The sequence below is a fragment of the Scleropages formosus genome, chromosome 18 (genome assembly GCF_900964775.1).
Source record: "Scleropages formosus chromosome 18, fSclFor1.1, whole genome shotgun sequence".
NCBI classification, from domain to species: Eukaryota; Metazoa; Chordata; class Actinopteri; order Osteoglossiformes; family Osteoglossidae; genus Scleropages; species Scleropages formosus.
The window spans coordinates 21,492,284-21,507,513 of NC_041823.1; the positions used below are offsets into that span (position 1 = coordinate 21,492,284).

Consider the following 15,230-nt stretch of genomic DNA (forward strand, 5'->3'; position numbering starts at 1 on the left):
CTGGGGCCCTCTGTCATATATTATGTCTTCGGGTAACCCATATAAGCGGAAGATATGGTGGAACAGCATTTCAGTGGTTTCCAGGGCTGACGGGAGCTTGGGCAAGGGAATTAAGCGACAACCCTTGGAGAACCGGTCTATGACGATGAGGATGGTGGTCTTACCTTTGGATGGGGGTAGGTCCACCAGGAAATACAAAGCTATGTGAGTCCACGGCTGTTTGGGCACTGGTAGCGGTTCCAGGAGTCCTGCCGGTTTCTGTGTTGAGACCTTGGACTGGGCGAAGGTTGGACAGGCCCGAACATAGTCTTGCACATCCTCGGTTAGAGATGGCCACCAGTATTGCTGCTGCATCTTGGCCTGGGTTTTCCCAAACCCAGGATGGCCCGCGGCAGGATGGTCATGGGCCCATTGGAGGAGCTCGGTTTGCAGACCTGGAGGAACGTATTGTTTCCCAGAGGGGGCCTGGGGGTTCTGGGTTTGAAACTTGTGCTTGGGCTAGGTCGCAGGAGAAGTCACACTGAATGGGAGCCACAAAACCAGTACAGGGCAGGATGTAGTCTGGGTAGGGGTCACACAGCTTCTCCTCACGAAGTCGGGACAGGGCATCGGCTTTGGTGTTCTTAGGACAAGGTCTATAAGTCACCGTAAAATTAAAACGAGAAAAAAACAGCGCCCACCTGGCTTGCCGGGGATTGAGGCGTCAAGCCGACTATATGTATTCCAAGTTCTTGTGGTCGGATAGCACCAAAAAAGGGTGCTTGGCTCCCTCCAACCAGTGTCGCCATTCTTCTAAGGCCAGTTTCACAGCCAGCAGCTCACGGTTCCCAATGTCATAATTTCTTTCTGCTGCTGACAACTTCCTGGAAAAATAAGCACAGGGATACATCTTGCGGGGGGGCGCGGAGGCGCAGTGGGTTGGACCGGGTCCTGCTCTCCGGTGGGTCTGGGGTTGAGTCCCGCTTGGGGTGCCTTGCGATGGACTGGTGTCCCATCCTGGGTGTGTCACCTCCCTCTCCAGCCTTACGCCCTGAGTTGCCAGGTTAGGCTCCAGTTCCCTGCGACCCCGTATGGGACAAGTGGTTCCGAAAGTGTGTGTGTGTGTGTGTGTGTGTGCATCTTGCTGGGCTCACCTTGTCTCTGAGAGAGGACAGCGCCAACCTCCAATTCGGAGGCATCCACCTCCACAATGAACGGTAACTCTGGGTCCGGTTGGTGCAGGATGGGTGCCGTGGTGAACTTGTCCTTGAGGGTGTCAAATGCCGATGTCAGGTGTCCTCGGGAGTCGAGGTGCCTTCTTTGCCGTCAGCAGAGCCGCTAGTGAACTGAAGTTTCTGATGAATCGGTGATAGAAATTCGTGAATCCCAGGAATCGCTGGAGAGCCTTTGTGGTGGTTGAGCGAGGCCATTGCTGGATGGTCTGTGCTTTACCTGGGTCCATGGTGATGCCATTCTGGATGAGGATAAAACCTAGGAACGAGATCTGCTTTTTGTGAAACTTGCACTTCTCTTGTTTAACATAGAGGCGATTCTGCAGCAACCTTTGCAGCACCTGTCGGACTGCACGGATGTACTGGTGCAAGGTAGGGGAGTAAATCAAAATGTCGTCTAAGTAGACGAGGACTCAGTTGTAGATCAGATCCCCAAGAACATAATTAACAAAAGCTTGAAAAACACTTGGGGCATTAGCAAGACCAAAGGGCATGACCTGATACTCATAATGACCCAGGGTGGTACTGAAAGTCATTTTCCACTCATCGCAGATGAGGCACTGGACACAGGGGTGACCGGAGTCGCCGCAGTAGAGACACAGCTGTCCTTTTAGTCTTCACTGGCGTTCTGCCTCGCTCAGGCATCCGTGGCCCAGCTGCATTGCTTCACGTTCCTCCTGGACGGGACGTGAGCATTCTGGGGTAGGTTTAGGGCAGGGATCCCGGGGTCGGGTCACGTTATCCAGGGAGACTGTGGCTTCTATGAAGCGGTCCAAGGTCCACCCTTCTCCTCAGAACACCAGTTCCTTGCAGATGCGGGGATTCAGACCGCGACGAAAACCGGCCGGCAATTCTGACTGGCCTCAGCCACTGCACTCCGCCAGTGTACGGAACTCCAGGGAGTAATCTGACACTGAGCAGTTACCTTGTTGGAGGTCCAGCAACCATTCGCTCACAGTCTCATCCTGGTACGGAAGCCCAAACACGGTGGAGAACCTGTTCTTGAACTGTTTGTAGGTGTAGTGCGCATTGCTCTCCCAAACAGCGGTGGCCCACTCCAGCACTCTGCCCGTGAGCAAGGAGAGGAGATAGGTGATCCAGCTCCGATCTGTGCTATAAACATGGGGCAAACTAGAGAAGATGATTTCACATTGCAAAATAAAGCCAGCACAGCGGGCCGGGGTACCGTCAAAACAGGTCGGGGGGCAAGTGGAGACCGTGCGGTTGATACCGAGTGGTGTTCGGTGTGTCAGGTGCCACAGTAGCAGTTGTGCAAATCGGCACAGGCAGCATGAGCGCTCCCAGTGTATTCAGTGCACTTACCACTCCGTTGTAGGAGGAGATGAGGTTGTAGAGTGTCTGTTCTAGCTCTCCCAGGCGTGCTTTGCAGGAATCTAACACCGCCTGTAGCCGTTTCAGCTCCGCTGGGTCCGTGGTTAAGGCGGAACCTTCTGTCACGGTTCGGTCCTGGAAGGACGTGGCGGACCCAAGTGCAGAGTGGAATGAGGGCTTTATTATGGAAAGTTCAGGAGAAGTCGTCACAGGACCGGCGAACAGGTCTTTGAGGCGCAGACGTCTTTAAAATGAGCAATCCAAAAGCAAGGTCGGTATACAGGCGAGAGGTCGATAATCATAAGGAGACACAGAGGTTCAAGGAGCAGGGTCACGGGGCAGGGAGAGGTCTAAGGGAACAGAAAATGGTCGCAAGGAGATCGCAGTCACAAGGCTGAACAAGGTTCCGTGTCAGTTTCTTGTCTGATGCTGCCTTTTATGCAGCCGTCTGTGCTGTGCCCCAGGTGTTCCGCGTTGACTCGGCAGCATGGGCGTGACAGCAATGTAAAATGTCTGTGCTGTTTCTTGAATACAGTAAAACTGTCTTTGTTTGATTTTAAAAAATTAATTAATTTATTATTTTTTAGTACTTAATTTAAGATCACATCCCAGTTGAACCATTCATTCAAAATCCAGATAATTCCACAGGGTTCACAAACCTTTTCTCAACTGTTTATACAGAAGTGTTTTAAAATTCACAGATTTTTCTCTAGTTAGCATCTTTTTCTTGTCTTTAATGTATGGCCTTTTCTGTTTGCAGTGACATATGACTTTTGTCTGCAATGGTAGCAGCAATTGCACTGCTTATGGCCAAGTTTTGAGTCAGTTTAAGGTCAAGTTTAAAATACTTATCCCCGAAGTTTACATTTGAAAATCCTCTCTAATCTAAAATATATTTTTGACCTGGATACCAAAGTAAAAGGCGTGTAAACAGCTGGGATGTCTATGTTGATGGTGTGAGATTCACAGTGCTGTCGTCACCAGACCGACACAGGATGCTGTCTCGGAAGGATTTGCTTTTTGATGCTCCAAGGTCATGACGTCACTGCTCTCAGCTTCCTCCAGAAAAGTCAATCAGAATCCTTCTTCACTGCATCGTTTAGTGTGTTTAAGCAAACTAGACTGACCCCCCCCCCCCTTTTTTTTTTATAACCAGTCCTATACTGCAAAAGGAGTTCTGTAAATGGAGAACAGGAAAGATCTGCAGAGGGTAAAGGTAGGCAGTGTGCAGAAAAGGGGATAAATCTACTGTTTTTAAAAGGATCTGTGCTGAGGATAGTGAGGGGTAATAATTAGATAAGTTATTGTTACATGTGTACCAGTGTGTTCTTTATATTGCCACTTGATTTGGGAGTTTGTGCCACATCCTCAGTTGCTGTCTCTTCTACAAGGTCTCTGTTTAACATATGGATATTTGAAGACATGCATGGCTGTCTTTTGTAACTGCATAGCCAAGGTTACTGGTAAAAAGCAGCTTTCCTATTTACTGCAGTTTATAATGATACAGTTTCTGACATTCTTGGTCATTTTTCACTTCTTGCTCAGCAAGATAAGATATCTTTTCCAATTTCGTCAGCTATTTGCCTTATGCAAAGCCATGGTGTTATGCTCCGTATTATAGCACTGCTCATAATGCAGGACATCAGTTCATCATAGTCAAAACACACACACATTTTCTGAACCGCTTGTCCCATACGGAGTCACGGGGAACCGGAGCCTACCCAGTAACACAGGGCATAAGGCCGGAGGGGGAGGGGACACACCCAGGACGGGACGCCAGTCCGTCGCAAGGCACCCCAAGCGGGACTTGAACCCCAGACCCACCGGAGAGCAGGACTGCAGTCCAACCCACTGCGCCACCGCACCCCTCATAGTCAAAACATCTTGAATCAATACTATTCACAAGACATAATTTTTGTCAGTTGTTTGTAGAAAATAAACAGATTTTTACAATTGTGATCAATATAACTGAAGAATTGTTTTCTTGGTGTTTTTATGCTTACCACTGCAGTCATAGGATTTATTTAAGGTTTATTTAGTTTTGTATAATTTACTCAGGTAATGTAAGTTGTTCAATGCACTAAGCAGCATGAAGCAACACCAATACCTTATTATGATAAAATATAAAAATAATGAGGAAATGCCTGTTAATTTATACATTAATTGTTCACTCAAAAAGATTGATCTTTTGCATTTGGCCTCTAACTGTTTGGTCTTTACCACAGCTAAGTGTGGAGGGGTTATGATAATTCTGAAAAAGCATTAATTCCTTTGAATATGATTGTATAAAATCTGCTTTCTGCAGGCAAGTGTACACTACATATTTTATACTAATATTCATATATACTGCTTGTGGTTTATACAATGTATTTAAATAGATTTCTTTACAGTGTAAACTAGGAATGTATCCAGCGGGAGTGTATTATGTCAATGCACAGCATTAAGCACCAGTAGGAATGCAGTACATCCAAATAGTAAGCGAATTCAATTCAATTCAGTTTCTTTTTATATAGCACTCTTCTCACGCAGTGACACAGAGTGCTCTAACACAGGCATAAGGCAAGAAAAACAAATACATTAGATAAGAAACAAAGAAGACAGTTGACTACTAACTATCATAATATAGTACTTTTATAGAGCTGTAGGTATGCCTACTGGCCACGGAGGAAAGGAACAACAACTCCCAACTGAGAGAAAAAAACCCTCTGGGGGACCAAGGGCCAGTGGCTGCCCACCCACCCCTCCTGGGCATTCTAGATTAACTAACAATTCTAAGCCAGTTAACAAGTAAATTGCTATATAAGGTATCTTGAATGATTCCCTAGCTCAGAATGATAGTATGTCTAAGCCAATCGCATATGTTCCAGTAGAAAAAAATTACTAAGAGAATAAGGATGTCCGAGAAACCTTAACAAATTAAATACTGTTAATTTATTAATGCGTAAAAGTGAAAGATAATTTGGAGGTGCAGGTCAGTAAGAATTGACACTATCAAAAGGCATCACGCTACACGCGCAGTACGCTGATAACATATCGCATCCAAAGAGAGAAACGGCTTCCTGCCACGTTATGCAAACGTCAGATAACTCAGTCTCACTTTGCGGCTTTCAGCGCAGCGCAGGGAGCGGACCGCGCGGAAAGGCGCGCCCTCCAGACGCAACCCCAGTATGCAAATAGGAGCAGCGGAAAGCGCTCCGAGCTACACTTGCGCGCGCGCGGACACGCGCTCGCTCGGGATGTTCGCGGGAACGAGCAGCCGTTCTCCAGTGCGCCCGCTTCCATGACCTGCGCTGCGGCGAGGGGGAAAAGGTGTGGTAGAGCTCGCCCGCCGTGCTGTGCCTGACCGCAGCCAGAGGGAGAGTTCAAGCGGAGGGGAATGAGGACAAGGAGAGGACGCAGCAGCTGCAGCAGAAGACGACGACGGCGAGGAAGGCGCTGACGGACGGGGCTTGGAACGGCTGCGCGTTCGCGTTATGGAGATGAGTAGCAGCAACCTGCGCGCCCACTGTAAACCCGACAGCAGAAAGTGCGATGGGCTTAATGATCGTAACGGAGGGGACATGACGGAGATTACAGTACCTCTGTCTCACCCGGGGAAGCGAATTACTCCAAATGAAGGGGACAATCTTTACAGACTTCGAGACAGAAAGTTTCTGCTGGAGGACAAAAAGCGCTTATGTGCGTGGGCACTGGGCACCGCGATGGTGGGGATTCTTCTCATGGTAGTACACGCCGAACTGTGCCCCGTGCTGTATCCACCGGTAGGTAAAGAGCCTCTCATACTGATACCACTGCTGTTCCAAGTAGAGCCCTTCAGCTTTGAGCCTGAGCAGTTCGAGTCAAATTGAAGAGATGACCTACCTATCGTAGGTCCTGTGTACCGGGCAAAATGTGACAGTTGAGTTACCAAAGGCTAAGCCCAGATCACACTGTTATTGGAGGCAACAGCGTTCACTGTGGCTTTGTTTGTTACACTGCTGATGAACGTTACCCCTTTGCTTTCCTGTAAACACGATGCCAGCGGTGCTTCTCCCGTTTCCACCTGCTGCTTCTTGCACGATTTGCGTACGACGCTCCGGCGTATATCGGCGTTGGAGGTGGTGACGAGTACGTGTATTTTAATATCTATTTCACAAGACGTTATTAACAACAGATATATATATGTCTAAATGAAATATAAGCATATAGAAAAATAAAATTATAACATTATTAAACTACTATTAAAAACTACTATTTTTAAAACTGTTAGTAAAACAGATCCGAGTACAGAAAACACATTTAACTTTTTGCATTGTAGGGTAAATAGGTTACATGGAAAGAAAGATAAAAGACAACAAGAAATAAATGAAGTTAAACTTATCTTCTGAGAGTTAGACATTCCTGCAGATGGTTCAGCACTAATTTTGTTCAACTCAGCATATTCACATTTATTTAGCAGACACCTTTCTCCAAAGTGACTTCCAATGGATACTATGATGTAGTGTTACCAGCCCACACACCTTCTTCACCAAGGTGACTTCCACTGCTAGATACACTACTTACAATGGGTCACTCATCCATACATCAGTGGAACACACTCTCACTGTGTTACTCATATATTATGGGGGAACCTGAACAGCAGGTCTTTAGACTGTGGGAAGAAATCCACACAGACATGGGGAGAACATGCAAACTCCACACCAACTGAGCGAGGATAAAATCCACGTGCCCTAGCACCACCCAGGTGCTGGGGGACAGCAACACTACTTGCTGTGCCACCATACCACCCATATGTATTACTGGTCCAAATGCAATGGTGAATGTGAAGGTTTCACATTAACATGAAAGTACTTTTGAATGACCAGATGGAGCCATACAGAATCATGAGGAGAGAGGCAGGCTTTTTAAAGCATATGTGTCAGCTGGTAGGGTAGTAGTTGGAGCTGCTGCCTTTCGACCCAAAGGTCACAGGTTCGATTCTCCCATCCAGCTGAATACATGCACACACATTGTCTAAAGCCACTTGTCCCAAGTGGGGTCGTGGAAAACCGGAGCCTACCTTGGCAGCACAGGGTGCAAGGCTGAGGGGGAGGGGACACACGCAGGAGGGGATGCCAGGCTGTCGCAAGGCACCCCAAACAGGACTTGAACCCCAGACCAACCAGAGAGCAAACCCTGGCCAAACATGCTGTCCTACTGGGGGTGGCATGGTGGCACAGTGGCACAGCAGCACAGTGAGTAGCACTGCTGTCTCACAGTGCCTGCGTGGTGGGAGAGAACATGGGTTTGATCTCCACTCAGTCTGTGTGGAGTTGGCATGTTCTTCCTGTGTCTGTGTGGGTTTCCTCTGGGTGTTCTGGTTTCCTCCCACAGTCTGAAGACATGCTGTTCTGGTTTCCCTGTAGTGTGTGATTGACACAGAGAGGCTGTGTTTCACTGATGTATGAATGGGTGACACATTGTAAGTAGTGTGTCTAGCAGTAGGGGGTGTGGTGGTGCAGTGGGTTGGACCGGGTCCTGCTCTCTGGTGGGTCTGTGGTTTGAGTCCTGCTGGGGGTGCCTTGCGGCGGACTGGTGTCCCGTCCTGGGTGTGTCCCCTCCCCCTCCAGCCTTACGCCCTGTGTTGCCGGGTTAGGCTCTGGTTCTCCGCGACCCCGTATGGGGCAAGCGGTTCTGAAAATGTGTGTGTGTGTGTGTGTGTGTGTGTAGCAGTATAAGTCACCTTGGTGAATAAGGTGTGTTGGCTGGTAACACTACATAGTATCCATTGTAAGTTGCTTTGGAGAAAAGCATCTGCTAAGTGATTAAAGGTAAATGTACTGTGTTCCCCTTAACCTGAATAGCTCCAGTAAAATTGTCCTGCTATATAAATGGGTAAATAACTGTAAACTGCTTTGGAGAAAAGCATCAGGTAAAAGTGTCTCTCTGAGAGCTCTCATGTTACCATTTACCTTTTCAAACGGCTTACATAGGATTTTTTCAGGAAGAAACTGGTATTCATACGAAACTGAAATACCTTCCATGGGTGTGTGTTTGTGCATGATTATACTGCATGGTTTCTCCACATTAGCTTGATGCTGTTCAAGGCAGAACATGGGGCAGCACACGCAACAGTATTAAAATCTCTCTCAATCTCTCTCTCTCTCTCTCTCTCTCTCACTCTCTCTCTCTCTCTCACTCACACACATACACATACACACTGCCTGAACCGCTCATCCCATATGGGGTTGCAGGGAACCAGAGCCTAACCCGGCAACACAGGGCGTAAGGCCAGAGGGGGAGGGGACACACCCAGAACAGGACGCCAGTCCATCGCAAGGCACCCCAAGCGGGATTCAAACCCCAGACCCACTGGAGAGCAGGACCGTGGTCCAACCCACTGCGCCACCACACCCCCCAGTATTAAAATTATGATGGTTATAATTACAGTGATATTTCAGGAAATTTTTTAGCTCCTAGAGCTGTCTTACTTTGACCGACTGACTCATCAATTAAGTTCAGTGCAGAACTCAAGGTCATTTTTGTGCAAGGATATAAATTTGTACAGCTAAATGTAGCTTCAGGGGAAAAGGAACTAGTATTTATTTAGAGAAGAAGAAGCATGTTTTCAATTGTGAAGAAGTAGTTAACCGTTTTCTGGTGCATACGCTGCTTTAAGATGGATGACTTTGTCTCCACCTGACTAGTATCGCAATAACCAGCTTCTTCATGGCTCATAATTTTATGCCAACTGAACCCCAGGGATCAGCTCACTCACCCAATAACTGGCACACTGAGGAAAACTTCCCAGTTCACGTGCCACCTCCTAATTGGTAATTGTTCTTTGGCAAAGAGGTTTTCTATTTCAGATTTTCCACTTTTACCATTACTTTTGTTTTATTTTTACTTGATGCCCATGACTTTGGTTTAGGACATATCAGCTGAATTCCAAGAACCTAATTAAGAATCTGAAGCAAAGGCATTCATTCATCTCCTAACTAGTTTTGTGTCTTCTTCTGCCTTAGGAGTTTGTCTGTTTCATTGCATACACGAAATCATAGTCAGAGTGTGTCACATTTTTTAGCTGTATAAAAGAGAGTTGTGTACCAGGAGTACAGACGTCTTGCTGTTTAAACTGTTATTACCAGGACACTTTAATTATTATGATCCAAGGTAAGGATTTTAGGTTTGTAGTAATTAAAGTGTATCCCTAGTATAAGCCATCATTCGAAAGCTGTGATACATCTACTGTATGTCATGCAGGTTATCTAACATTACATTACACCTACTTACTTAGCAAACACTTCTCCAGAGCAACTTCCAATGAACTCTACATAGTGTTATCAGCCCTAACACTTTATTCACCAAGGTGACTTACACCGGTAGATACACTACTTACAATGGGTCACTCATCCATACATCAGCGGAACACACACACTCTCTCTGTCACTCACACACTGTTGGGAAACCTGAACAGAATGTCTTTGGATTGTGGGAGGAACCCCACACAGACACAGAGGGAACATGCAAACTCCGCACAGACGGAGCAGGGATCAAACCCATATCTCCTCACCCCACCCAGGCACCGTGACACAGCAGCGCCACTTGCTGTGCCATTGTGCCTAACAGTATGCCCATGTTACATGCTGTGCCAAAATTGTAAACTGGTGTGCAGCCTCAAGGGGGGTGTGGTGGCACAGTGGGTTTGACTGGGTCCTGCTCTCCGGTGGGTCTTGGGTTTGAGTCCCACTTGGCGTGCTTTGTGATGGACTGGTGTCCTGTCCTAGGCATGTCCCCTCCCCCTCCCCCTCCAGCCTTACGCCCTGTGTTGCTGGGTTAAGCTCCGGCTCCCTATGACCCCTGCATGGGACAAGTAGTTTCAGAAAATGTGTGCATGTGTGTGCAGCCTCACTAGGTGTGATAAGCAAAGTGCGTTGGTAAACAATGTGCAAGTTCCACCAGCTGTGCATGGTTGAAATTTTCAGTTTTTTTTTTTTTTCTTTTTTTTTTTTAAAGTTAATCAACCCTTTGGATTGGTGTTTGTATTCTTAACAGAGTTCTTAAGTTGGAGCGAGAGGGCACTTGTGTGATAACATGAGAGTCCTGGGCATTCTAAATAATATATTTCTGAGAACTTTATCAAATGAGCAAAATAATAAATTACATTCACCTTACATGGTGCAAAAGTTATATATAGCTCATAAAAAGGTTGCTTGAAGTATTACATATCACATTATTCAGTTTTGTTAATTGATATTTGCATTTTTGCAAAAGCTTAAGTTTTGTGACAATTAACATTTTTACTATTACTTATTTTAAAATTGGAAAATGAATTTAAATGCTAATAAATTGTTGCCTGGTGTATTTTGCCTTGACATGCCAGTGTATTTGAGCATAACAATCTCTTGGAAAACCCATTCTTTAAATGGCAAGTAGTGAAGGAAATGGGCTTTTTATGGCATTTTTTCCACGTTTTATTACTCCTCCTACGTGGAATGCCCAAGGTCATATTCTATCTTTCCACACCATTTGGTGAATAATTACTGTTTGTTTTGAATACGGCATTTGCATGTTGACCTCTAATGGCTTGAAAGCACTGTAGCGTAATGGTGCGAGACTCTGCTCCACCCGAAATGGCTATATGGACAGGTCTGTATCAAGATCAGGGTGAGAATGATTCATTTATTATTTCCTAATCTGGGTTGTTTTTCCTGAGTTACAGTGTGTCAGAAATGACAGCGTGCGAACAGGATGTGTTTCTGTAGTAAACTGATAGATTTCTGCACGCTGAAACTATGAAAACAAAGAGTATTCCCCTATTTTGGTTGTCATATCATTATTATATTACATTCCTTATCACAAGGGTTACAGTGTTACTGTGCAAAAATAATAGATATTATGTCTCGGTCCTTGGGGTTGTCCATTGTGTCAGCCAACTTATGGAACAGGCCAGCTGATGAAACATGTCTTTCCATCTAACTGACCAAATCCTAAGGCTTGAACAGCAGAAAAAAACACCCCAATAAAGCGCAAACAAGTCTCATTAAAATAGTGACAGATTAAGAACTAATTTTTATTTCTTGCTCTTAGACACGGGTATTTAATTTTCAATCAGTGTTTGCCTCTCTAAACACTTTTTTTGCATAGGTGTCACAAATTAAGGCCAGATTCAAAGTTGTCAGAGTCACACTTTTTCCTTAAGGAAACTATTACAAGCCATACTCTGAGTACAAGCAATGTGTTGTGCACCCTGTGTGCTATAGTTTTAATGTAACATTGTTCTAATGTAGAGGTTAATTGCTTTTGGATAAAAATAGCCATGATTCAGGTACTAACTGTGAGATTGTGGAAAACATTATACATTCCCAGGGTACGTATGTCACATTACGCAGCAGCAGCAGAGCTTCTCTGTGATAAAATTTAAGTTGTATAAAGTTTTTTGATTGTTTCTTTAAACTGTGAAGTCCAAGCTTGAAAAGACATTACCTTGCTAATGAAACTGTACCGCTCTTTAGTTTGCAAATGAATGTCAGGACATCTGCGTAGAAAAATCACAAACATTTTTGCACATACAACCTTTCAGCCATTCGCAGTTAAGTGCGGAGAGTGAAAGTTTATCATTTCCAGTTACTTTTCCCAGGTACGTTTCTCATTTTAGCCTGTAAGAAAGCCATGTAAATAGTAAATCATTGTTTGAATTATACATTATAAAAGTTAATTAGTGAAACATTACAGGAAAGTCTTTTCTTGTTTAGAGTTTCAGTGCGTGTCATCCAAAGCTGTGCTTTAAGTTGCTTTCATTACTAGAAGCAGTGATGTTGGCACGGCAGCACTGGATCTGTTAACTGAAAATACTAAGCGATTACAGGGGGTGCGGTGGCGCAGTGGGTTGGACCGCAGTCCTGCTGTCTGGTGGGTCTGGGGTTTGAGTCCTGCTTGGGGTGCCTTGTGATGGACTGGCGTCCCGTCCTGGGTGTGTCCCCTCCCCCTCCGGCCTTGCGCCCTGTGCTGCCGGGTAGGCTCCGGTTCCCCGTGACCCCGTATGGGACAAGCGGTTCTGAAAGTGTGTGTGTGTATACTAAGCGATTACATTCATACATGTTGCAGCATAGTCTTGTCTATCTATCCATCCGATTTCAGTAACCACTTGAGCAGGGTTCCGGTGAACGAGAGTCAATCTCAGAAGCACTGGGCACAAAGCTGAGGGGGGGTTACATCCTGGATGGAACATCAGTCCATCACTGGGTATCACTCCCCCATTCACACAATTTTAGCATCACCACTTCATGTAAATTGCATGTCTTTGACTGTGGGAGGAAACTGGATCACTTGAAAGAAAACCACGCAGACCTAGGGAGAACAGACAGACTCCACACAGACTCGGCATGGGTGAAATCTACATTCTCTTGGACCACTGAGGTACCGTGAAGTGGCAGCACTACACGCTACACCACAGTGCCAGCCTAGTCTTGTCCATACACATGCAAATTTTTTTCTTTCTTATTTTGTTATTTTTCTTTCTCGTCAGTTTACTTATTCTATTAACTTCCGTAAGGAATAGTTTACTCACAGACAGCTGAATTGCATGTTTGATATGTGTTAATGTGTAATAAAATAATATACTCTGAGTAAAATAATTGCAGGGGGTGCGGCGGCACAGTGGGTTCAACTGGGTGCTGCTCTCCAGTGGGTCTGGTGTTCGAGTCCTGCTTGGGGTGCCTTGCAACAGACTGGCATACTGTCCTGGGTGTGTCCCCTCCCTCTCCAGCCTTATGCCCTGTGTTGCCGGGTTAGGCTCCAGCTCCCCCTAACCCCGAATGGGACAAGCGGTTCAGACAATGTGTGTATGTGTAAAATAATTGCTTTAGATGTGTGATGTAGCTTACTCTATATTTTGTTTTAACCTTAATGTAATTGATTGGGGGGGTGTGGTGGGGCAGTGTGTTTGAGCGGGTCCTGCTTTCTGGCAGGTCTGGGGTTCAAGTCCCGCTTGAGGTGTCTTGCATTGGAATGGCATCCTATCTGGGGTGTGCTCCCTCCCCTCCAGCCTTGTGCCCTGTGTTGCCGGGTTAGGCTCTGGTTTGCCGCGACCCCACTCGGGGCAAGCAGTTTCAGACTCTGTGTGTGTGTAATTGATTGGAAAAATGCTGTTTACATGTAAATCCAGTAACAAGTCCATTTTCTTATGTATTTCAGTAATCAACAAATATATAGAAAGTGTATTTATTTTCCCATTTGTAATGTTCTGTGAAAGTCTTTATGAAAGGAAACTGATATTTGTCCATCTCTGTTTATACACACACACACACACACACACACACACACACACTGGCTGAAGCTGCTTGTCCTGAATGGGGTCACAGCAAGCTAGAGCATAACCCAGCAGCACAGGGCATGGTCCTGGAGGGGGAGGGGTCACACCCAGGGCAGGACTCAAACCCCAGACCCACCAGAGAGCAGGACCCTACCAAACCTGTTGCACCACCATGCCACCACACACACACACGCACACACACACACACACTTTCGGAACCGCTTGTCCCATATGGGGTCACGAGGAACCAGAGCCTACCCGGTAACACAGGGCGTAAGGCCAGAGGGGGAGGGGACACACCCAGGATGGGACGTCAGTCCGGCGCAAGGCACCCCAAGTAGGACTCGAACCCCAGACCCGCCAGAGAGCAGGACCCGGTCCCACCCACTGTGCCACCGCACCCCCATACATACCTATATGTCTATATAATGACATACGTAAAGACGTGCTATACATATATGCAAAATTATTATTTTCCAATCTAGACAATGCTATATCACTCTGAAAAAGAAAAAAATAGTGGGGTTCAAGAAAGTTCACCTTCAGCACCTCAGGCTTTTTAACAGTTTTTGTACCTTAGTGCCCCAGTTGAACTTTTTGTCCCTGTTAGTCCAGCTGAAGTCTCGTGTGTGTGTGTGTGTGTGTGTGTGTGTGTGTGTGTGTGTGTGTGTGTGTGTGAACAGAGGTCATTTGAAAACCAATGAATTTTCCAAAAAAAGGGGCGCAGTGGCACAGCAAGTTTGGCTGGGGCCTGCTCTGTGGTGGGTCTGGGGTTTGAGTCCTACTTGGGGTGTCTTGTGGCAATCTGGCATTCTGTCTGGGGTGTGTCCTCTCCCTCTTCAGCCTTGCGCCCTGTGTTGGCGGATTAGGCTCCGGCTCGTCTGGACAAGTGTGTGTGTGCGTGTAAATTTTCCAAATATACAACCACTGTGTAGGTAGAAGAAAATGCACAACTGAGCCAAAACTCTTGAATGTTCCTCTTTTGTTCTGTCTTCTCTACAGAGTTCCAGTTATGCCTTCATCATTAATGGGTTGATCAGCCTATCTACTGGCTGTTTGCTCATCCTCATTGTAGCCTTCCATATTAAGGACATCCGGGTGAGTCTGTGTAGTTCCTGTGTCACTCTGACTTTTTGCCTGTGATTTTGCAGCCGTGCGCTAAAGCCCACCTTATGTTATACTGTTGCCGTCTAAAACGAGTGTCAGAAAAAATAGTGTGTATCACTAGGTCAGTGTGTCTTCCAGTCAGTTCTGTGTTAGGACAGACAGCAGTGACTGGAAAGAGCTGGTACAAGAACCTCAATAATGCCATATGAGGTCACGCAAGCCTGTCCACATGCTGCATCTGCAAAAGTGCTTAGAATTTGATTACAAGTATTACATATCCTGCACCCAGTCACGGGTTTACATATACA

The 15,230-nt window shown here is 46.1% G+C and overlaps 1 protein-coding gene across 1 annotated transcript in view; it reads left to right on the top strand.

Moving 5' to 3' along the window:
* The first annotated feature begins 5,673 nt into the window (after positions 1 to 5,673).
* The window catches only part of kcnn4 (potassium intermediate/small conductance calcium-activated channel, subfamily N, member 4), a 35,230-nt gene continuing 25,673 nt past the window's right edge, over positions 5,674 to 15,230 (top strand). Inside the window, exons 1-2 of the mRNA XM_018732153.2 lie at positions 5,674 to 6,304; positions 14,818 to 14,913. Of these exons, the coding sequence (XP_018587669.1) occupies positions 6,017 to 6,304; positions 14,818 to 14,913 (384 nt within the window). The 5' untranslated portion in view covers positions 5,674 to 6,016. The remainder of the gene's footprint in view (positions 6,305 to 14,817; positions 14,914 to 15,230) is intronic.